General features: G+C 37.0%; 2 protein-coding genes and 1 pseudogene across 7 annotated transcripts; 2 read left to right on the plus strand and 1 right to left on the minus strand.

Annotated features, from left to right (window-relative positions):
* The first annotated feature begins 239 nt into the window (after positions 1-239).
* LOC147521275 (uncharacterized) lies at positions 240-3,108 on the plus strand (annotated as a pseudogene). The gene is made up of 7 exons (XR_015193899.1): positions 240-645; positions 1,010-1,726; positions 1,816-1,938; positions 2,027-2,098; positions 2,202-2,267; positions 2,657-2,695; positions 2,807-3,108. The product of XR_015193899.1 is annotated as an uncharacterized LOC147521275 (transcript).
* Positions 3,109-10,799: 7,691 nt separating this feature from the next.
* LOC147521276 (uncharacterized) lies at positions 10,800-19,939 on the plus strand. 5 transcript variants are annotated; one of them, XR_015219941.1, is made up of 3 exons: positions 10,800-11,186; positions 18,899-18,954; positions 19,725-19,939. XR_015219941.1 is itself a non-coding variant. In XM_086603828.1 (2 exons), the coding sequence occupies exon 1, from the start codon at positions 10,832-10,834 to the stop codon at positions 11,183-11,185; it is 354 nt and encodes a 117-aa protein (XP_086459954.1). In that variant the 5' UTR covers positions 10,800-10,831; the 3' UTR covers position 11,186; positions 19,725-19,939. The 5 variants fall into 5 exon arrangements, 3 of the variants coding, with proteins under 3 accessions (XP_086459954.1, XP_086459919.1, XP_086460008.1); XR_015219980.1 differs by having other exon boundaries at positions 18,902-18,954; XM_086603828.1 differs by lacking the exon at positions 18,899-18,954.
* A 2,988-nt stretch (positions 19,940-22,927) lies between these two features.
* On the minus strand, positions 22,928-25,360 carry LOC147521277 (trans-cinnamate:CoA ligase, peroxisomal-like). Its single transcript, XM_086558805.1, is given in 4 exon segments — positions 22,928-23,285; positions 23,288-23,455; positions 23,457-24,752; positions 24,883-25,360. Coding segments are annotated over 4 exon segments (1,767 nt in total). The 5' UTR covers positions 25,081-25,360; the 3' UTR covers positions 22,928-23,180.
* Positions 25,361-25,573: the final 213 nt, after the last annotated feature.

The following is a 25,573-nucleotide window of genomic DNA, read 5'->3' on the forward strand; positions in this document are numbered from 1 at the left end:
TATGGCAACTCTAAAAGTACGTACGTGAAATAAGGTTTGTTGCTGTGTGTGTGGGTGTGTGTGTGCGCGCTCACCTGTACGTGCAACTGGTGGTTACGCGGGCGGCATGGTGTGCTTCCAAGCCCAAGACTCATCTCCCATCACAGTCTATAATAATTGTGCACGACTATAGTGGAGAACCCAGATTGCATATTCTATTGTCTCCCCTAGTATAATTTAAAGCCCTTAAGGCATGCGTCACCAGCAACGGATAACACCTTAAATTCCAATCCCACTCACAACTGATGGAAAAGAAAGAACACATCCAAATAGCAAATACTAGCTAGCATTTACCTAATTATAAGTTATGGCTGAAGAAGGGTCAGAAGGTTCAGTGGCGAACTCATCCTCTTCATTACACATATGGGAGCTTCATGGAAACTCACTTTCTTCATGGAATAATGGAATCCCATGGCACCCTTCAAACCCTAATTCTAACTCTTCGTGTGAAGAAGATATTTCAATCTCAAACTCATTTACCAATACCTCAAATCATTCTGGTTTAAGTACTGATGAGTCATCTCGCCAACTAACTCAACCTCCATCTTCGGATGGACTGACTGGAGAACGTGCAGCTGATAGTCATCTATGGAGCAAAGTTTTATTGTAAGTTCATATAGTATAACTATTATCAACAATCAAAAAATTTATAAGTGGATTCTATTATTGTTCATCATTTCAAGTTAATGTATGCATAATTGAGATGAGTGGAAAAAGCATCTAAAAAGAACCAAAAAATAGAAATAAAATGAAAAAGACAATCTGTTCTACTATACAAAGTGCACTGGCCGGACAAAGCTCTAAAGTTTTTTTTTTTTTTTATACGCTATTTTAATTCAAAAGAAGAGAACTCTTTCATAAACCTACTGGTATGACCAAGTCTCGCCAATGACCAACTTCTGTTTGAAAGTTCTTAATTCTAGATGTGGTGTGGTACCTAATGAAGGGATCATTATATATTTCTATGCAGAAGTGTAGGTAGCTGCAGCGGAGGTTTACACCACAACCAAGATGTTGGAGAAAACTTTCTTGAGACACTGTCATCCAAAAACCTACCGGCAGAATTGTTTGAACCAGCAGCCTTTGATTACTTGACAAGAATGGACAATGGTTGGGAACTTGCTACCTCGACATCGTATAACAACATAGCCAGACAGTTAAACAGCTTTAGTGGGAGCTTTAACTTGTCGAGTTTGGTTACTGACTGGTCCATTGCACCACCGTGTCCAGAAGTAGATCACCAAATTACTCAGCCACCAGTATGTAATATGTCTCGTGACTCAATGCACCAGCACTCGGAACCTGATCTTTCTCAAAATCTGTCCAATTCAACCATGTATGGAGTAGCGGACAGTTCAAGTTTCCTTCCTTGTTACGCCCATGAAATGAAAGTAGAGAGCCAGCATCAACAGATAGAAGATTCGGAGGCCTTGTTGCATAAATCATCGAAGAATAACAGTAGCAAATACCGTATGGGTCACAACAGCCCCACAGTTATGGGATACAACGACAAGTACTACTATGGAATGTCAGAAGCACCATGGTTTACAAGGAATCTAGCAGATGCTATTTCATTTAATGGTTGTATAAATAAGCCAATGGTAGATCCTCAGTCGTCTAGGCATTGTTTAAAGGCCGCCTCCACTGCACCAGACAGCAAAAGCAAAATGAAGTTTCTTTGGCTCCAGTAAGCACAAATTTTCAATGATGTATATGTTTGTTTCCTGACTTTTATTTCTTGATAATATTATTCAAATTTCGATTATCATACTGCAGGCAAGCAGAAGCGCAAGAGGAACGGGAGTTGTAACTGAAGGGAAGAGGAAAAGATCTGAGGATACTTCGGAGGCACAATTCAAAAAGCCTAAGCATGAGACCTCTACAGGCTCATCTGTCAAGGTAGTCTAACACTTTATTTTCAATCAAACTTGTGATTGTTAGGTCTGCGTAAGCTTTCTTTTACCATCAGAAATTTAAAAATACACAGGTACAACCTCCTAAAGTCAAGTGGGGAGATAGGATAACTACCCTTCAACAAATTGTGTCACCTTTCGGAAAGGTATATCAAATTGATCCTCCTTGCAACTAATTAATCAGAAATTTGGACAAAACACGCACATTAATTGTGTCTTAATTTCTTTTGACATTCAATTTTTTTTCAGACCGATACTGCATCTGTGCTGCAAGAAGCAATCGGCTATATAAAGTTCTTGCAAGAGCAAGTGCAGGTAACTATAGCTTTTTGAGTCTTTACTTTTCTCTTACTTTCTATAATATCATCATCATAACTATCATTTTCACAATCATAGTCATCATCACGATTGTCATTTGTTGTTGGCGATGTACCTATTTCTAGGTAAACAACAAACAATGGCCATGGAAACACTGATTTTTATGTTAACTGTGTAACAGTACTACGCTACTAACCTTTTCATGCACCTAGCTTTAGTTGAAAGTTGAAACAAGAAAGTGCATATGAGAACGGGAATACGAACAGTATCTGCCTATTCAACAGGAACTAAACAGTAGCAGCATCACACTGGCAGCGATTTAGTAGTATAACTTTTTGTTTGTAAGGAAAAACATTTTTAACGATGCTTAATTTATCCTCATGCAGCTACTTAGCAATCCATACATGAAGGCAAATGCAAATAAGGTACATACATAAAACGCAGAACATCTAAATCCATCATCCCTGATCATTTTAAGGGATCTCAGCATATATGTAGATGTTGACTCTTTAGTTTAAATTTTGGTCTTAATTCAGGATCCCTGGGGGATGCTAGAGAGAAAAGGAAAAGCGGAGTTGAAATTCGATCTGAAGAGTAGGGGCCTTTGTTTAGTTCCTATTTCTTGTACACCTCAAGTTTATCGCGAGAATACAGGATCGGATTACTGGACACCAACCTATAGAGGATGTTTGTATAGATAAGCAAACACAAGTAGTGGAAAAAAGACATACCAAGATTTTTCAAGAATAATTTAAAGGGGGTAATAACCTTTTATTAGTAGAAAAACTATGTTTTACTTTCGCATACTAACCTCGCTAGCTGTTGTACTTCAAAGTTCAAACCAACTTCTTCTTCGTGTTACGTTAATTGCATTCTGCTCATGCTTCTTTCTAACTCTCTCCAAGGTAGAAGTGAATGAATGAATGATTAATGATATATGTGAAGTTTATCAGTTTATATGATGTAGTAATGCATAAACAAATTTTGGTTACAACTAATTACAAGTTAACATCTTCAAATCCTTGGAATAATTTTGCTAAAGTGTTATAACAACTGCATGGAAGGTAAAGAGAGCTAATATTAGAGGTGATTAGGACTAGGCAATAGAGATAGTTAATGATCATAATAAAAACTATAGCTAAAATCACATTAATCTTTTCTAGCATGAAAAAATTATACCATTATTATTTCTAATTAATAATTAAAGAGAGAAACTAAAAGAATCAAGATTCAAATTTTAGAACATCTTAGGATGCAAAACAATAGTAGAGAAACACCACTTTCTTCTCGTAAGAATATGAGACTATTCCATGAGACGATGCCGATAATGATTTAATGTATTGCATCAGTCAGTTCCCATGCATAGGACAAAAGACTCGCGTGAGACCTGTTAAATTGCCAATTTTTCTATAAGCTTGAATTTATATAAAAAGTCAATTATATATATATATATATATATATATATATATATATATATATATATATATATATATATATATATATATATATATATGGGTTCCTAAAAGGACCTTAAATAAGGCTTTGGTATTAAAAAAAACTTAAATAATAGTTTTTAGTCCTACTTCCAATACTTGAGTTGACTGACGGTCAACTAAGTTGACTGATGGGCAACTACCGGAAGTAGGACTAAAGACTAATATTTAAGATTTATATACCAAAACCAAAATTCCGTACTAATAGTAGGACTAACACTTAAAAACCCCTTCATTTTAGGTTGATCAACTGCATAGGTGATGTTTTCCTGATTGCACACTATAGTTATTTGCTGATGTGGCAGCATAATGCTTTTGCCAATGAGGCATATTTTATGTATTTCACTGGTTTATTTTCAGTTCGATGACATAAATATAAGTGGGTTAAGCAGTTTCACTGGGAACATTTCGTATTTTAGTCAATTATTCGTTAACTCTTAGTAATAAACCAAACTTAGATTTCAGTAAGAAACATATATTGTTTACTTACTGAAAGACTCAGATTTGAATAGAACTGTAGATTTTCTTTGAAAATATGCGTATTGGTTTTGCGTCATTGCAAGCCAAAGAGTATATACTGCTAACATGGAGGAATAGTTTGTTTACAACTCAAAAAATGAAGAAGTTTCCTAACTTAATTCCCCTAATGTTCTCATTATTAATAATTTCGATCTTTATTAAAGATTGAAGAAATTTAGCCCATAACTTTTTTTAAAAGAAAATTCTTAAGATTTCTTTCTTGAGGCTGGATTTTTCAATTTTTCTTTTCCCTTCATGACTTGGAAGTCATTTCATAAATGAATTCAAGCATTCTACCAAATGCACATCCAATACAAAAGCATTTGCACATGCATGTTAAAATGTGCCAGGCACAAGGAGTGGACTAATAAAAGATATGCTAGCTAGCAGTGTCCTTTGGGGTAACGTTGAAACAGTAGGAAACGTGGTTTCAAAATTAGGCATTAATTTAGATCTTAGCGGTTAATAGAGGAATTTGAATCTTTTTGAAACATGATTTAGGTACAGTTGGTTGGTCGGCTAAAGCTTTTCATTAGTGAACATAGCCCTTAAATGCCTTAATGTTTGGATTTTTTTTACTATTATATTATTGGTAAATTTTTATGTGCGACTTTGGAACCCCTCTTGAAAGTTTTATTTATTTCATTTGTCATTTGAATACCTTATGATTATAGTTAGAATACATGTACAGTTTCAATCCTTTTGTATATGGGAAAATAGATCGTGAAATTGTATTGGAATAAAGAATAACATTTACATTAAAATGTTTGTGAGGTATTGCTAATTGCCGATTATTTACATTAAAACATTTATGGGTAATACTGAGTGTTTTGCTAGCTTCTGTAATTGGTCTCTGCTTTGTAAGTCTATTCTTTCCACGACAGATGATTCATTTATATAGTCATAACGTTTTTTTTCAATTAAGCATTTCTAGACGTTGGATTGGAACATTTGTACTCAATATTTATTTTTTCAAAAAGTTTGATTTAAATTGTGAATAACTTTACCATGTTACATTGCAAATGCTGCAGGTAGGTCTTAGGCCTAAGCGGGATCCTTGGGATTAGACATCAGGCTAAACTTTGCATTGGGTGTCAGTTTGTTTCTAATTGTCGGTATCATTGCCTAACCTCTCTCAGATCACCTTACTTTTTGAAGTATCATAATTAATCAAGACGGCAATGCCAGCATCTCTGAAGTTGTTGTACATTAGCTTTTCTTACCACCACTAAAGACAACAAAAAAGACTCTTGAAGTTAAGTAACTATAACTCAAGGGAATTATCTCAAAGGTGCCACATGTATAGCTTTGTTGTGATTTTGAGAGGGCAGATGGCAATGTTTAAACGCTGATATTGCAATCTGTGGTGTGTAAGGAATGTACATCATATCCGAAGTAATTGATTTTGTAGTATTGAGTTAAACGGAGATCGAAGAAGAGATGGTGACTTTCTTTCGATTCCCATTGAATTGGAAGTTTGGAAATAAGTTTTACTGTAAGTTTTATTTAAGTACTTTGTCTTCTTTATTTGGCTAAGTTATTCACATAGGATTATCTTTCAAAGTAGAAATTATATTTTTTTTTATATGTTTTGGAAAAAAAAAATCTTTTATTCAAATAGTATATACTACACAAAAACAAAATGGCAAATATATATATATATATATAAACCCAACATTTTCTTTTATTCGAAGAGTATATATTACAACAAAAAAAAAAAAAAACAAAATAAAACCAACATTTTCTTTTATTCAAGAGTATATACTACAAAAAAAAAAAAAAACAACAACAACCCAACATTTTCTTTTTATTCAAGAGTATATACTACAAAAAAAAAAAAAAAAAAAAACAACAACCCAACATTTTCTTTTTTTTATTCAAGAGTATATACTACAAAAAAAAAAAAAAAAAAAAAAACCAACTTTTTCTTTTTATTCAAGAGTATATACTTAAATAAATAAAATTAAATAAAATTAAAAAAAAAAAAAAAAAAAAAAAACAACAACAACAACAAAAACAACAACAACATTTTCTTTTATTCGAAGAGTATATACTACAAAAAAAAAAAAAAAAAATAACCCCAACATTTTCTTTTATTCGAAGAGTATATACTTAAATAAATAAAATTAAAAAATAATAATAATAATAATAATTTTTAAAAAAAAAAACACACACACACAACAACAACAACGACAACAACAAAAACAAAAACAACAACAATCTTTTCTTTTATTCGAAGAGTATATACTACAAAAAAATAATAATAAAAAAAATCATGAACTTACTAAGCTTTCAGAGTATATCATTCAAAGCAACCTTAAAGCTATTTGGCTTATTCAAAACCCTGGCTTAATTGTGTGGGTTTTTTCTTTTAGGTTTTGATGTGTGGGTTTTGCAGTCATATATATAATATCATTGTTTCAGCGAAGCTTCACTTTTGATGGCCCAATGTGCATTGTAATTGAGACAATCTATGAACTTGAGCAAGTAGTATAATAAGTGAGAGCATAAGTAAGGATTGTATATATTGAATTTTATCAAAGCCATGTAACTTCGCATTGCTGGTGACAGCTCATGCACTCTTGGAAGGCCTCCTTTTAATTCACATATTTGAATTTTTTGGTAGGCCAGAATACTTGATTCTCACCACATCAAGAAGAAACATGTTAATGTTTGGCATTTGTTTAGTTTAATTATTGATATAGTTGGTAACTTATTGTGTAGTGTACTTTTATTATGTCGTTAAGGTCTCCGTAGATACAGATTAGTATTGCTAGCTATCGACTTGAGAAGTTGAGAAACACGGGCTTAAAACCAATAACTAGAATAAAAAGATTTGACTTATCCTAATTTTACTACTATTTTATTTTTTTTATTTTCTCCGATCAATTTAAATATTGCTTCAGAAATAACTTCAATAGCACTTCGTGCCTTCGATAATACCTAGAGTATAAATATTGAACATGCAAGTTTTGAACATAGGCCACACATATAACAATGTATAGTACTACTTCAAAATAAAATGTCTACAAATTCCCACATAGCCTACACATTTGAAAATATTTGGGTGTACCAAGATTAATACCACAAACAATATAATAAACACTTCATAACAAACCGTGTCGTAGGCACGGGTAATACCTAGTAATATATAAATAGAATTGACCATTCATATAAGTTCGAGCTTATGGAGAATTTACAATTTTACATGGAATCAGAGCATTTGGTTTATGAGAGGTCTTGAGTTCAACTCTTGCTAGGTGAAAATATCTAGCATTTCTACCTGTGTATTACTAGCGTGTCCCCGCGGAGGGGGAGTGTTTACCTCAAATATTAGGTTTTAAATCATTTTGTAGGTGAAGTTGTGGGCATTTTAGATTTGGTACTTATTTAAGGTCCTTTTAGGAGCCGGGCTGTATATATATATACACACACACGCACAAAGCAACTGCAATTTACAACTATACGATTGGCTTTCTGCTTCTTCTTGTTTAGTTAATCATGTTAAGATCCAACCTTTTCTTCTAGATACAACAACCAATTGTTCTAATTCTTAGTTTTTACTCCACAGCCTGGATACTTAGTTTTGGTAATACAGGGAGTGACTCTCCAGAACAGATCGAGGGAAAAAATAACTCTCAGAACCAACTTTTTTTTTAATCACTCACAACGACTGGGTAGATGAAAGGTCGAGTATATCTTTGACGCGAAATTAAAAACGGCTCGGGTAGATGAAAAGTCAAGTATACCCCTGACGTGAAATAATAAACGGCCTGGTTCAACCGTAATGACACAGTGTATATAGTATGAACAATCACTGTTCATACCTCAACATAGTGTATGGTCAGTAGGAACACCTATTGGAGTATGAACAATAATTGTTCATACCTATTTGAGGTATAAACAATTATTGTTACACCTATAACAAGAGCTTCTAGCTAGCTCAATTGGTTGTGTACCCCTAGGTGAGTCTTTGGGCTAGTGACAAGCTAAGGGTGCTGCTATGATCGGTAGACTAAGGAGTGAAAGCAAGTCTTCACGGATAAGAAACCCAAAAGACCTACAAACCTCATCTACCATACACTTTATAGGTTCAAGTTTCCAACTACATGAATTTGACTCGATCGTGTTTACAACATTCTGGATTGCTAGCTTGCTATCTCCCTCGAACAAGAAGGAGTTAACGCCTGTACTCCTAGCTAGCTTTGCTGCTACCTCTATTGCCACCATTTATGTTTCCTCTACATCCCTTGTTGTGAATCTCCTTGAGGCTGCTGCTATTAAACCTCCTTCATTGTCCCATGCCATAGCTCCAGCTGCCGCTTCTCCATTTTTCCTGAAAAAAGCAGCATCAAATCTTATTATTATTGTATCTATTTCAATTACAGAAAATACATTTTCATTTAGACAGTTATTTAATTGAGTAGAAACTCTGTTTTGGGACTGGTGCCCCCCAACTCCATCAAACCAATGCCTTCCATATATAGCTATAAAAGTTTTTGCCCACAAAGAAGTCTTATCAGTGATAGCCTTCCAAGCCAACTTAGCTAGCATAGCTCTATTCATATCTTGAGTTTTTCTGAATCTTAAGCCACCTTGGGCCTTAGGTCTACAAATGTTATCCCACCCCATAGTGTGGATGCTTTTACTTTCCTCAGTACCATGCCACCAAAAATTTCTGCAAGCCTTATCTATCTTTTCACAAGTAGATGTTGGAAGAAGATAAGGGCTATTGCAAAAATTGGTGTGGCTTATACCACAGCCTAGATGATAAGATGAGGGTAGTTCTGCCGGCCAAGGAAAGAACTTTAGCCCTCCATCCCTTTATCTTCTCATGAACCTTATCAACCAAGTAGTCAAAATCATCTCTCTTCTTTCTAGAGAGGACTATAGGAACCCCAAGATACTTATCTTTCCTATAAAAAAACCTCATTTTCCAAAAAAAATTCAAAATCTTTTTATGTTTATTATTTACATTCCTACTGCTATAAAAGCTAGATTTATCATAATTTATTTTTTGTCCAGACACCTTACAATAATCTTCTAAAATCTTTTTTAAATTCCCATTTTCTATAAGATTAGCCTTAGTAAACAAAATTAGATCATCAGCATACAATAAATGAGTGATAGGTGGAGCTCATTTTTTAATCTTTATCCCATGTAACTCCCCTTTATGTTCAGCTGAAGCTATTATCCTAAACAGAGCTTCTGAGACCAAGATAAATAGATAGGGGGAGAGAGGATCTCCTTGTCTCAGCCCTCTGCTAGGAATAACAATATCCAAAGGAGCTCCATTCAAAAGCACTTTAAAAGAGACAGTAGACAAACATTGGGAGATGATGAGTCTCCACCTTTCATTAAAACCCAATCTTTAGAATAACTTATCAATAAAAGACCACTCTACTCTATCATAAGCTTTTGATATATCCATTTTTAAAACTACAAACCTTTTTTTTATTTTTCATATGCCTCATATTATGAAAATTTTCACTAGCCAAGCCTATATTATCTTCTATGTTCTTACCTTTTATGAAAGCTCATTGGAAAGGAGAAACAATTTTATTTATATGTGCTTTCAATCTATTAGCCAAAGGTTTTGATATGATTTTATAACAAAAATTACAATCGACCGATAGGTCTAAACTTGGAGATATCATCGGGTTAGAAATCTTAGGAATTAGAGCTATAAAAGTCTCATTAAAACTAGTATTCATCTTATCATGTATAAAAAAATCTTGAACACAATCAGTTACACTATCTTTGGAGTATGAACAATCACTATTCATAAATTCATACCTCAATATCTCAACATAATGTATGGAATACATATTGGAATATGAACAATCATTGTTTATACATATTTGGGATATAAACAATTATTGTTTATATCTCAACATGAACTATGAGCATTGTTCATACATCAACATAGTATATGAAGTATGTTCACGTATTTGGGTATGAACAATCATTGTTCATACAACAACATAAAGTATGAACAATCATTGTTTATACCAAAACAACAGAAATAGTAAAATCAGAAAATATTTATTTCAAATTCAGGCTAGCTATTTGTCCTTACGAGTTATTTTCACTCGAAAATTACTTTTTCGGGTTATTTTCACCTGAATGATTTTCATCCAAAAATGGGTCTTGTGACCAATTTCTTGTTTGTAATATCGCTAAAGAAAGGCTACCGAAAGCCACCACCTCCAAAGGCTTTCCTGGATTGATACGTGAGTTGTCCCAAAGACAACAACAAGTATCTAGATTGGGTCCTGTTCCGGTAAGATCTCCAGTAGAGGAACTACTAGATAACTATATATAAAACCTTGAGACCTCTAGAAAATCTAATCCATCAATTGTTCCTAGCGGTATTTCAGTTATCTAATCAATCGTTCGAAGCAGTATCTAGCTGTTCTATCTAAGAGTCTATGAAGCCCAAGCCCAGGCCCAAGTCCAAAAACCAAAGTATATTTAATGGACCTAATAAAGCCCAAATAGAGATGGGGCTATAAAAGATAACTTGTTCAATGTTATATGATGTATTAAATGATGTCGACTCCATACGAGAGAGCAAAAACAGGAAGACTCAAATTCAAAGGTGGTGCACTTCCCACTGTCAACAAATCCATCGACAAAAAGAAGAAGAAAAAGAAACCTGAACAACAAGATGAATCCATAGAAGAACTTCCACCGTCAGATCAATCTCCTTCCGAAAACATCAACGGTGGAGAAGCTTCTACTGACATCTACTCTATCGATGCGGCAAGGCGTATGAAATATGACCAACTTTTCCCAGTTGAAGCTAAAAAATTCGGGTACGACCCGAAAGAGAAATTGACCTCGGTTGAGAAAGCCCTTGATGACCGTGTTAAGAAGAAAGCCGATCGTTATTGTAAATGAGGTAATGTGAGTGTGACAAGTTTTAGGGTTAGGGTTTTGCCTATGTCCTATTGTTGTTTAAATTTCAGGGTTATTGTTGGTATTTCGTGTTTGTTTTTAAATTTCTAGATAGCTATTTTATCCAAGAATGTAGCTGTTGAATGCTATTTGATGCCATGATGAATCTTCGGTGTAGCTTTTACAGTATGAGTGTGCTACTTGGATTTAGACGTTAGTTAATGCCATGATGAATCTTCGGTGTAGCTTTTACAGTATGAGTGTGCTACTTGGATTTAGACGTTAGTTATAATTGAGGAACCAGTGCTAAAATTATACTTAATGTAGTATTAGTGAATTTGGCGGGGAAGTGTAATTTTTGTTGCTCGAATATTATACCTTCATTTTTTAGGATGCAATTGGCAAGGAGGAAGTTAGTGCTGATGTAGTAAGTACAAGTCAACATATGCCACGTGGCATGAGTTACAGATACCATAAATAATTTTACACACACACACACACACACACACACATATATATATATATATATATATCAGTACATCCTGTGTCGACCAACGTCTGTCTGGAATTGCACTTGAGCGTTGAAGCTTAAAAACATACTTTAGGAGATTGATAAGACTTTGTGATTGAGAATGAGATTACTTCTAAATAAAATACAAAATAGTGCTCGATTGTAGTTTACTTTGGAACCTGTATTGAGGAAGAGATTCGGTATTCCTTCCACCATTTTTTTTTTTTTTTTTTTGATAGGCAAGCGGGGTTTTTTAATTAAGAGGTCCCCTACCCCTTTCCCATAGGGAGAAAAAAACAGGACTTATTACAACCTTAAGTACTCGACCCCGTTAGCATCTTCAAACACAATTTTCTTTATATCTTCAGAAAATGAGCTTGGGGTGAGTTCAATAAAATAAACAGTTGGTACATTCTCTGCTAGTTTATCTGCTAACCTATTACATTCTCTATAAATATGAGTAATATGAAATGACTCTAGGCTGTTTATCTGTTCCTTTATGTCTTCTATCATCTTCTTTGCTCTCCATGGCTTCCTTTTGTTCTTTATGAGTGAGATCACATTCGTTGAATCTGTTTGGGCCTTGATCCTCTTAATATTGTGCTTGTTCGCTAACTTCAGCCCTTGATGTAGTCCTTCTAGCTCAATGAATGCGATTGAGTGGAAGTGCGACTTCCCTTTAGCTGCTGCCATTACCTGTCCCTGATCATCCCTTAAACTCGCTGCCCATCCTCCTAGCGTGCCTGTTAGTGTTCCATCAGTGTTCAAATTCACTATTCCAGTTCCCGCTCTTTCCCACTTGCATCTTCGAGCTGTTATCGAAATGGGCTCAATGTGTGCATTCCATCTTTGCATGAACTCGTCTCTTTCCTGCCCTTCCTCCATCTTGTATGTGATCGAGTTGATCTTTGTCTTTACATCCTGTATTACGAGCTGTACCATCTGATTAAGGAATCTTGTTTTCCTCTCGAAGATTCTGCTGTTCCTCTCTCTCCAAATCCAGTAGAGAAAAGCATTTGTGACTAGCTTTAGTGCGTCTGCCTTGCTTCCTTTTCCTTTACTCTTCTGACATAACCACTCGACTTCATCCTGCCAAGTTATCACATTCTGTCTGCTGTAGCCCGATAATGACAGCAGCGTACACCAAATATTCCGAGAGTATGAGCACTCGAAGAACAGGTGCTGATGACTTTCCGTCTCCCTCCAGCATAACACACATATGTCATCATTTATGACATTTCGCTGTCGCATTTTATCCCTCGTTTTCAGCCCTTCATTGAAAAACATCCATCCTACAAACGAGTGTCTCGGAATCCTATTCGGGAACCAAATCAAACTCTGCCAAGCTGGCATCTGTCTCATGTTCCTTAAGCTTTCATAGGTATCTTTAAGATTGAATTCTCCTGTGAACGACTCCCTCCATACAATACTATCCTCTCCTCCTTCAATCTCAACCTCCTCTTCCATCACAGTGACTATATCATTCAACTGTGTTCTTATGTATTGTGGTACTGCCCATCTGTCATTCTCTATAAAGCATGATACTTTAGAGTTAAGGTTACCTGTAGATGCATAGCGTAACACTTGTGGGAATCTTTCTCTGAGAATGCCTGTTGGATGCCATGGATCTTGCCATAGATTCGTGTTCTTTCCATCTCCAATCTTGTATAGTATCAACGGAATAGCTTCGGTTCTCAATTTCAGTACATTTCTCCAGCTCCAGGAACAATCAGTTGGTATCTTCATTTCCCAAAAGTTCTTTTGCTTGACTAAGTTCTTCTTAACCCACTGAACCCAAATCGTTTCCTTGTTACTTGCAATCTGCCATACTTGCTTCAGGTTTGCTGCCTTGTTTGCTGTTTTCAAATCCCTTATACCCAGTCCTCCTTCAGCAAAGGGGAAGCACATGTCCTCCCAACTAATTAGAGCATTAGCTGTCATAAGGTCTGGCCCTTTCCATAAGAATCTTTTGCATAATCTATTGATGTCCTCAATAGTCTTCATAGGAAGTATGAACGAAGCAGTCCAGTAAATGCTTAAGTTATTAAGTACTGCTTTGATGAGCTGTAATCTCCCTGCATAAGACAGTGACTTTCCTTTCCAGCTCTGTATTCTTTTCTGAACTCTTCCATATAATGACATGCAGTCTGATGATTTCAATCTTGTTGTAATCAATGGAAGCCCCAGATACCTCACTGGCAGAGTTCCCATAGGGAATTGTAATGCATTTTGGATAGCGTTGCATTGATGTTGGTCCATTCCAGAGAAGAAAACTTGACTCTTGTTTATGTTTACTTCTAGTCCTGCACATCTCTTGAATTTCTGTAGGTTTTGGCTTAGACACCTAGCTGTGTCCTCTTCACCTTGCATGAATGCTAGTAGATCATCTGCAAACGAGAGGTGAGTGATAATTGGATCATGACATTTAAAGTGTAACTTGTACCTCCCTTCCGCAACACTTCTCATCATAAGATCAGTGAACAGATCCATGACAAGAACAAACAGATACGGTGACATTGGATCTCCTTGTCTTATACCTCTGGTGCTTCTGAAGTAGCCATATGGAGAGCCATTTAACATCACTGAGTATGTAGCAGTTTCCATACACACTTTAACCCAATTGATGAACTTCTCAGGTACCCCAATTCTCTTCAATGCAAAAATAACTGCTTCCCATCTCACGCAGTCGTATGCCTTCTTTAGATCAATCTTAGCCATACATCTCGGAGGATACGACTCTCTATGATAGTTGTGAACTAGCTCATGTGACAGCAATATGTTATCTTGTATGCTTCTTCCTGATATGAAAGCTGATTGGTTATGTGTTACCATTCTGGGCATGAAATCCTTCATTCTTCTGGTTAAAATCTTTGTAATGCATTTGTACAGGACCGTGCAGCATGCAATAGGCCTGTACTCTCCGAGAGTTGTAGGGCATTGAACTTTTGGAATAAGAGTAATACATGTAGCATTTACCTCATTGAGCATTCTTCCTGAGTTAAAGAAATTCCTTATCGCTTTGACAAAATCATCACCTATGATCCTCCAACATGCCTTGAAGAACAAAGAATTAAACCCATCCATTCCCGGTGCTTTGTCATTATCTATATCTGCTAAAGCTTCAATAATCTCATCTCTCGATATCTGCTCTTGCAACTGAACCTTCTCCTCTTGTGTTAATGTTTCCCTTGTATGCGTTCCTTCAAAATCAGCAAAGCTTACCCTATGTAAATCCTTTGGACTGAATAGTAACTTGTAATAGTTAACACATTCCTCGCCAATGTCTTCCAGATCCTCTAAGATTTTCCCTTGTGCATCTTTCAAACAAGTTATTCTGTTTGTACTTCTTCTTGTCTTAACCGACTTAAAGAAGTATTCCGTGTTGTTATCCCCCAGAATTATAGTCTGATCTCTCGATTTCTGTTTGTAGAAAGACTCTTCTGTTTTTGCTGCCTTCACATACTCCCTTATGACTATCCTCTCTTCCTTAATAAGATTCTGATTAATAGGATCCACTTGTAGCTTAGTCTGCACCTCATTCATTTGTTTCTTTGTCGTTTCTGCTCTAGATTGTATCTGCCCCACTACCTCTCGATTCCACTTAATCAGTTCCCGCTTTACATTCTTCAGTCTCCTCATGAAGGTGTACATTGGATTCCCAACTACTTCGATTGCCCACGCCTCCTCTACTGTTTCCACAAACCCTCTCTCTTGAATCCAGCAGTTGAAGAAGCGAAAGGTCTTCTTCTTATAATTCCTTTGTGTTAAGGGGTATACCACCATTGGCGTGTGGTCTGATGTAGCTCCTTGATTCAGGAATTCAGCTTGTGTATCCCCAAACTCACTTACCCATTCAGCATTAACTAACACCCTATCTAACTTTCTCCACGCTCTATTCTCTTGCTTATTGCTCCACGTGAAAAAATGGCCTTTATATCTCATATCAACCAATCCCGCCATTGTTACACAATCAAGGAGGTCTTGAAAGTGTACAGTTCTTGTTTCTGAGCCACCCACTCTTTCCTGAGCATTAAGAACTGAGTTAAAGTCCCCTAAAATTATCCATGGTAGCGTCGTGTCTGAGATATTGACTAGGTCATTCCATAATGTTCTCCTGCTAATCATGTTGTTTGAAGCATACACCATTGTTACCAAGAACTTCTTACCATTAATCATAGTACACTCCATTGTAATACTCTGCCCATCCTTTAAAATCAAAACCATGTCACACTCTTGTGTGTTCCAACAGAGCCATACTCTTCCCAAATCATTGCTACTATAATTGTGTTCGCATTGCCATCCATTACATACCTTATTCAGTACTTGTGCCATATTCGCTTCCTTGACTCTTGTTTCTAGCAGCCCCATAATGGTTAGCTCAAACTTCCTTATCATCTCTTTTACTTCATAGTGTTTGAATCCTTGGTTGAATCCCCTCATATTCCAACACCCGATTCTTATCATTACAATGTTTTTTGAGAGTTCAAGGGACTGTATCGATTCCCTTCTTTTGGAGTACTTGCCTTTTGTCCACCCAGCTGTGCCTTAGTAACGAGACTCGTTATTGATCCTTCTTTGGCCTTACTGCTGCTCTTCATTCCTACTGTTCTGATTTGATCCACCTCTTTACTGCTCGTACTCTGTGATGTTCGTTCTACTTGTTTTGGTGTTTTACCCTCTTCCTTTCTCAGTATCGTTCCTGTGCTGCTGTTTTCAGTTAGATGCTTAAATCGATTATCTCCATGCCCAAGCACCTGTACTCTTTGGCCTTCTGTCACCAGTGTTTTTCCTCTGCTGATTCTGGTCGGTTCTTTTCCTGACATTTTATCACCTTCTTCTTCCTCATTCCCCTTCCCTTGCTTCTTTTTTTCCTCAGTTCTGTTTACATCACCTTGCCTCACTTCTCGATACTCATTCATATGTACCTCTTGTGTTTTAGTATCTCTCTTCTCCAGACTATTTTCCCCCTTGTCTCGTATTTCTCTCTGCTGGCTAACACTAGCTTCCTGCTCCTTTTCAACCTCTGTTCCTTCTGCCCTCATCTTCTCTGTTTCTTTCCCTTCTTTCTCCTCTCGTTCCCCAGTTTGTGGACTGTCTTCCCCTTCCAAAATTCTGGCCTTACATCTGTGCTTCTTGCTGGGTGATTCCCAGCCCTTTCCATCCTCTATGATATGTACTATATGTACTTCCTGTGCTTCCTTGCTCCCTGAGGTTTCTGCGAGTGCCGCCTTTGGTTTATCACTTCCTATTTGCTTCCCTTTCACTCCTTTCTCTTCTTCCTTCCTATCATTTTTTTCCTTCTGTAGCCATACTTTACTTGTATCTGTTTCCGTTTTCTCCTTCTTCGGGCATCTTTGGTCTGCGTGTCCGAAAACTTTACAATTCTCGCACTTAGGTGGTTTCCAATTATACTCAAAAGTCACTTTGTACGCTCTCCTTTGATCAAGTATGACTGGGATGTAATCTGGGTACGAGCATTCAGTATCGATCTCGACGCATACTCTCGCATAACTCGTTCTGGCCATATTCTCAGTTAATCGATCTGTAAACATTGGTATTCCCACTGCACTTCCCACTTGGCTAAAGCCATCCTTGTTCCACATCTCCATTGGCAAGCCTTTGACAATCACCCAAATTGGTATTGTTCGAAGTTCCCTCGTTTCTGCTTCAACAAACGTTCTCCAAGGCCGCACAACAAACAATTGGCTGGCGATATGAAAGGATCCGACATCCAATACTGCTTGTCTCTCCTCATCAGTCTCAAACTTAAAAGTAAACATTGCTTCCCCATAAGGCTTCATTGCAAATTTTTTTATCCCCCACGTTCTGCTCACAATATCCTTCACATAATTGTAATTCATCCGTCTACCCACAAAGGAACCAACAATTAAGTTATCGAACTTCTTGTTATACTCTGAAAATTGCGCAGTTGTGACGTGTATAACTGGTTTACCATTCACTATGGCTGGAGGAACATAGGAAAGTGATGCACTTCCTACAGCTTTCTTCCCAATTATATCTGCCCACGTACTCTTAGTGGCACCATTGTCCTGTTCCACATTACCACTTTCAGCACTGATCACTGGCGCAGTCATAACCACTGGCTTGGCTTTGATGGTATCATCTTGCGTCTTGCCCACATCTAATGAGTTGTTATTCTGTATCTTTATACTTCGAGATGCTACTTGCTGCTCTGCTTCCACATGATTGGACTTTGCTGTGTCTGCCCTTATATCGCTCTTCTTGTCAGATCCTAATATTTCGGATCTTAGTTTTGGGTTTTGCACTGCCATGTCTTGGATTACTGCTTCATTTTCCCCTTTATCAGTGTGTTGCCCACGTGTTCCAGGTATGTTTCCGTCATGTGTGATGCCATCAGTCAGGTTGACATCTTCTTCCTCTTCTCGATGGTTTAACAAGTCATTGTGTATCCTGACCATTCTTCTCTGAATGAGTCTTTTCAATGATCCTTTCCCATAAAGCATCTCGAACTCACTTTCTTGTTTCTCTGACTCCTCTTCATCTGTGACGCCTCTAGAAGGTGTTCTGTGGGTTGCTCTCTCATTCTCTCGTGGTTTTTCTCTCTCCATTTATGTTTGTAGTTGCCTTCCTTCCACCATCTCATCACCATCTCATCACTATAACCCCATTATTTCCGATCAAGTTGCCTAGGAAATAGTGATGCCTTCCTGGTTCTTGTCCAATCCGAGGCTAGGAAGTGCTCGTGGAGTTACTACAGTTGCAATGTTTAATTGAATGGAAAATTAGGTGAATATTTCTTGTGTTTACGCCATGACTTTAGTGATATCCTTCTGCTAGTCAGAGTGGTCACATTGAGTTGGAATATCGATACATTGAGTTTTGGGGGTGGAAATCTCTGAAATATATCATACTGATTCTCAAAACGACGTCAGATATCTTATCGTGATACAAGACCTTTCCTACTATAAGTCATGAGATATCTCTAAGAAGGGTATACAAGAGCGTTAGAAGATGTGAGCTTTCTGGGTCTGACTCGACCGTCCACCTTTACATGTCCCAAGTGAAGTTCAGCTATATATTTGATCTGTTGGACTAATTGACGGCTAACAATGGTGACATCATCTCTATCCACTTAATCATTAAAAGTAAAAATTGAAAATATCCCTTCTCTTTTATGAATGTTATTTTTATGCATTGCCACTGTGTTTTTATTGTGATTTCAGCAGGAGTGAGGTGTTACTTGGTCTTTGTTATATCTGAAATCCGCCAGACCGCTATGGTAATTCAGCCTTGTTTAATTGAATTCCTGAATATAGCAGTGATGTAAGATCCTGCATTGTTCTACATTCTTTGAGTAGTATTTCCTGTTATGGAAATGCGATGGTGAGGAGATGCACTCAATTCTTGCTTGATCTTAGGGAGTCTCTTCCCCAAAAATTGTGAGCATCCCAAACCTCGTTGAAGATGATATGTATTATTATTAGTTTTAATGGTTTCTTTCCTTAGTGCATCATGAAACTTTAGGATTCTGGCTCTAAGAAACCTCTGAACGCAGAAGCCTGTTGCTTTGGAATACAGGAAAATGAGAGAATTAGTTACTTCGCTAAAACAGCATCTGTTTACCTAACTACCTATTGGGTAGCGATCCAAAAAAAGTTGATGTGAAGCCTGGCTTTCCAGTATTATTTAATGAAACACTACCTATTGGGTAGTGATAAAAAAAAAAGTTGATGTAAAGCCTGGTTTTCCAGTATTATTTAATGAAACGCTACTCTATGTCCAGTGTTTGATTTAATCACCCTGTGGGAACCCAATCAATCTGGTTTTCGAAAACCAATTGAGATGATTTTCTTGTCCTCCATTTCTATTACCATACAGTTTTGTCCCATTTAGCTCCTAATTTTGTAGCACAGATGCCTTGAACACTTTCTGTTATCTGTTCTATAGCATTGGTATTCCTTTTGTCGTCTCTCAACTCTTGTTTTCTATTTTAATTTGTTCATGCATCAAAACACAACTATTGTACCGCATCATAACACCCAGGTGCAGGTAATCTGATTACTGTGGAATTGGGAGAGCGAGTGGGATTATGTATTTAGTGGTCAAAAATTTTAATTTGAAGTTCTACAGTGTAACACTTGCAGAAAGACGACTTTGAAAATGGTAAGATGAGTGCAGAAGCTCTCACGTTCAAGGACTTTAATGCTATTCGAGTCATGGGTCTCGGTCAATGTCTTTATCTTAAGGACACATTTGGTTAGCATTTTTAATTTTGAACACTTGCCCTATAAACATTTGCTCGACTATCCTAGCGCAGTAAAATACAAGAGTTGCCAGACTTCCAGTTGACAGTAGTATGGTACAGAGTTTGAAAGAAATTCTCGTCGGAAAGCAATGGTTCATTTTTCATATCCCGTGTTTGATTATTTAAGATATGGCTGCGACATCTAAATCTTTATGATCTTACAAAGTTACAAATCATTCTGAGCATATTGTACTAGATTTTCTCCGCAATAGAGAGATGCAACCAAGCAACCTTGGTCGTTGGGGCCCAAAAAAAGCAAAACAGAACTCTCTGATGCGCAAGTGCATTGAGTGAGCCCAAATCTCCAATGCTCAACGACACAACCAGACTTCTCAAGAGTGGTAACTGAAAAGCTGAATGAAAATGATCACGACCATAAAATATTAGTAGTTCATCTATCTATGCGTGAAATTATTCGGACCATGACTAGGCAGTTTGGTTAGAAAACTTCTAATGGAAATTGTTATACCAGAAAAGCAATCCAGACCTGGTTTTAGAGCGTAGAGACTCATGAGCAGAGTGGGAGTAGGACCTGTTGGTTCCCTTGGCATATTTGTGTTAATATCCCAATGCGCATGGGAGGAAGGTGCAACCATTTGTAGTGCTTGTACCTGTACATTCCATCAGTGTTGTGCATGATTGTAAGAGAGAACTACAGACAGCCACATAAGTTTTACATTCTTTTTTTAGGTAACACTAATTTTGCCATTTTTGGTAGAAAACTGAGAAACATCAACAATAGTACAATACCTTTACAGCTTAAGGTAATATATCCAGTTCCTGCGTTCCCAAAACAAAAATCTTATCTCTTTGGAGTGGTATTTTCCTTTTACAATGAAGTGGGACGAACTGTTGGGGCAACATGTAAACTTCAACTAGATTTCACATCTTTCTTTCTTTCGACCATATCCTGTACTTATATCTAAGAATATCTCCAATGGAGGGTGTAGAGTTACATCTTCACATAGGTGCCACTAGGATATTACTACTCCTACACTAAGGTTTAGTATAGATATGTTCATTCACACTAGCTAGATATGTTCAAATGGGGAAATTTTACAAATTTGGAACTTTAAAACGCGGGCGTCACTTGGACTATAACTAGCCAGTTCAGTTAGAATGGACTTCTGGTGTATACTGTTACACGAGAAAAATGAATCAGGCCTTAATTTTAGAGATTCATGAGCAGACTAGGAGTACAACCTGTTGGTACCTTGAGCATATTTCTGTGAATTTCCCACTGCGCATATCAAAATTTCTACAATAATTTCTTATTCATGAGAGATTGCACTGCTCCCCAATATATATGTACAAAACTTAAAAAGCAATATGGAAATATTACACACGTACAAATGGTAAGTCTTGGAGTGGACACCAAGTAAATATACATAGTAAGTCTTGGAGTAGATACTAAGATACAATACACATAGATACATAGAACTAGTGATAATCCTTATTAGTGCATGAGATGAAAGAGCAGACATTTGGAGTGCTTATAACTGTACACTCTGTGTCAGTGTTGTGTATGATTGTAAGAGAGAACTACACATAGCCACATAGGGCAAAAGAAGATTGACTTTCATATTTGATGATTGAGTTACTATTTCAATGCAACTGTTTGAGAGATATCTCATAGCTGAGAATCGTTAGTTTTTCATTCTATTTGTAGGAAATGCTAGCTTTGCCATATTTGGTAGAGAATTGAAACTGAGAAATATCAACTTTACCTTTAAAAATTAAGGTAATCAAATTCCTGCATTCCCAAACCAAAAATCTTTCTGAATTGTATTTGACTTTTAGGATGAAGTGGGATGAACTGTTTTCTTTTTGGGCAACATGCATGTAAACTTTAACCAAATTTCAGATCTTTCTTGCTTTCTACACCTGTATTCCTCAACAGTACGATAATTAACAGATAATCGACCCTTCCAGTTGAAGGGACGGGCGCGAATTTAGCAATATGTATTCGCAATTGAAATGAATTTCATGGTTCGAAAAATCAAAGTTGAGTAATGCATTTGTTCCCCAAAAAGCCAAAATCAGGGTTAGTTAGGATACCCCCATTACTAGTTTGCAATTAGGGAAACCTCCCATTTTCAAAAATATTAGGGATACCACCCCAGTTGCAAGATCCAATGGCTACGAGATGAAGTTTTTTTTTCACACGATGAAACATTATTGTTGGATCTTGCAAATGGGGTATACTGCCAAGTAATTGGTGTAAATAGTGGAGTGATTTTTAGCTCCTAGCGTTGGTTCCTCCAAGCGCACCAAGGAGATTTTGAGTCCTACACGTCTCATCTTTTCCACAAAAAAAAAGAAAGTTACAACATGCACAAAATCCTCAAAATTTCCAATTTTACTAGTTCGTTCTTCATAAAGGAAATAAAAATAAGAAATAAAGAAAATGTAAAGGGGAATAAACCAAGTGTATTTTTTCTTTATTTTCTTCCTGCAAAAACGTGTTAATAATAATAATATCATTTTCTTGTTAGGTTGTTCTTAATGCATCCATCCTGTTTTTCATATTTTGATTCCTATTTTTTGTTTTGTTTCATTTTTCTTTTCATGTTTTTTTTAATTATTAATTATGACTTATGAGGGACAAACTAGTAAAATTGAGAATTTTGAGGATTTTGTGTCAGGTATAAGTGTATAACTATTCATTTTTTGTGAAAAAAATGAAATTTGTGTGGCTGATAATTCCCTTGGAGCGCTTGGAGGAACTAACGCTGGGAGCAAAAAATCACTCTAAATAGTGTTGATGATGTCTCACTAGACTTTTGTGACAAATGATTTTCATTGGTTGAAGTTGCTGATTTACGGTTTAAAAAAAACGTCTGATATTTTCTTGTGTTTATTAGTTAAAATCTCAATATAATTTGGTTAAGCGGTTGAAAGAGTTAATTGGTTTATCACTTTGTAGTTTACACTGAAAGTGAATGGGTGAAGTACTTCTACTGAAAACAGGAGTGAAAAACAGTGAACTACACTTCTGTTCTCAATAAATAGGCCTTAACATTAAACGCATTGTTAGGACAAAACTAGATTTCTTAATCCAAGAGAAAGAAAGCAAACACATCACTATTTTGGTAAGCTGTCACAACTCGCAACACAATCCTCATAGTATTCTTTTTATGTACATAGTTCCTTTAAGTTAGCACTCTTGAGAAGCTTAAAGACGAGATAAAATACGAAGCTTAAAGACGAGATATAGCGAGGACTTGTTCTTGAGGTTCATGATATATGTGGCGAGATCGTTGGCTCTTAACATGAGAACTGTTCAAATTTTGGTCCTTTTGGGTTTTTCTAAACTTGGATAAGTTTTAGCCAGAGCCCTTAATTGATTCTTCTGAATCTTATTCGTTGCTGACTTTGGAAGATCTTCACAAAGCACAACCTTCTTAGGAGCCATGAAATGAGGAAGATTTTTTCGACAGAATGAAATAACGTCGAGTTCAATCTGCTCGGCGTTTTCTCCCATTGCTTCATTTTTTTAGTGTGACGAATGCACAAGGTGTTTCTCCATAGAACTCATGTGGCATTGCTACGACGGCGGCTTCCAACACTTTAGGATGCTTATACAAAACGGTTTCCACTTCAACGCTACTAATATTCTCGCCGCCTGATATGATTACATCCTTTGACCTATCCTTGATCTCTAAATATCCATCAGGATAGATTACGCCCATATCACCAGTAGCAAACCACTCACCTACAAAAGCCTTTTGGTTGGCTTCTTTGTCCTTGAAATATCCTTTCATGATACTACTTCCACGTAGAACGATTTCGCCTACCGATTTCCCGTCATGTGGCACGCTAGCCATTGTTTTCAAATCCTTAATATCCACATCAGCCAGTGTAAGGACACTTAGTCCTTGTCGAGCCTTCAACTTTGCCTGATCATGACGTGGCAATTTGTCCCACTTTGCTTGCCACTCACAAACTAGTGCTGGTCCTGTTGCTTCAGTTAATCCATATGCATGTGTAACATGAAAACCAAGCCTTTCAATTTTCTCCAATAATGGTGCTGGAGGTGGTGCTCCTCCAGTCAATATCTGCACTTTGGTGGTTAACTTTCGCCGCTCATGGGGCTTAGCCTCAAGGATGATGTTGAACACAATTGGAGCGCAACACATATGTGTTACCTTGTGTTCAGCAATCGCTCGGTACATATCAGCAGCACAGGTATTGCGGATGCACACATTAGTACCTCCGCGTGCAGCAACCCCCCAAGTGAAAGTCCATCCATTACAGTGGAACATAGGAAGTGACCACAGATATACTGGCTCACTTCCCATTTCCCATTGCAGTATGAGACTGAGAGTGCTTAAGTAGGCACCCCGGTGGCTGTATACGACACCTTTTGGATCAGAAGTTGTCCCCGACGTGTAATTTAGGGCTATTGGATCCCATTCATCATCGAGTTCCCTTGGTGAGAATCCAGGATTTCCATTGTAGACAAGCTGTTCATACTCCAGCTCTCCCAAGCGAATTCCTGTTGGGGAATCGATGTCGTCGATAACAATAACCAGTGGTAATAGTGGTTCATCAGCTATATGGGAGTTCACTATGAGTGACCTTAGGGCCTCTCGCGCCACTGGCACATACTGGTAGTCGACGAAGAAAACTTTGGCTTCTGAGTGTTTGAGAATTGTGGCGATATTGGTTGCATCAAGCCTGGTATTTACGCTGTTAAGCACAGCTCCAGCCATGGGTACAGCAAAGTGCATTTCATAGAGGGCAGGAATGTTTGGTGCCAGTACTGAAACCTATAACAGAGAAAAGCAAACTAAGATAAGGTCCTACACTCCCACTAGTGCTAAGAAGACTATAATAACAAAACTCTACAAGCTAGTACACTTTTCTTGGTCCTATAGAAAAGATGTAACTAACACTCACCACATCATTCTTGACAATATTAAGCTTTTGGAGTGAAGATGCAAGGCGGCAACAGCGTTCATAAGTCTGCTTCCATGTAAACCGTGTACCCCCGTAGATCAAAGAGGTACGACTTGAGTAAACTGCTGCAGCTCTCCTCAAGAAAGTGATAGGGGTAAGGGGAGAGTAATTTGCTGCACATTTTGGCAGGTTATCCATTTAAAAGTGATTATAGTTCTGGTGATTAATGTAAGACTAAGAAGATGATGAAGTTCAGGAATTGATAAATAAAAAAAATGGAAGAAAAAAGAGAGATGGCAAGATAGAAGAGATTAGGGAGGGAAAAGTTATGGCTAACTTAAGGTTGTTGAATTGAGGTGAGGGACCTCAGTAAGGGGGTTTAAATAGATGAGAAATGTTTCTTGGTAAGGGAGGGTATGAAGCATGCATGTTAATTGGCCGGGGCTGGGGTGGGACAGTTGGTGGAAGTTGATCAGGAAGATGCAAATATATATTACACTGTATTTGAACTTCGACTATTGACCTCTAAATATATTGCATGGGTTTCTCAATTCACACTACGGGACAGCTTGACTTCGAGCTTGTGGGGACGAGTGAACAAGACCTTAAGTACTTGGTTTTGGAATTATCATGCTCAGCGGAACATTATTATGAAATTATGCTAGGTACATGTAGTCTTAAAAACTTAAAG

The sequence above is a fragment of the Coptis chinensis genome, chromosome 1, assembly GCF_015680905.1.
Source record: "Coptis chinensis isolate HL-2020 chromosome 1, ASM1568090v1, whole genome shotgun sequence".
Classification (NCBI taxonomy): Eukaryota; Viridiplantae; Streptophyta; class Magnoliopsida; order Ranunculales; family Ranunculaceae; genus Coptis; species Coptis chinensis.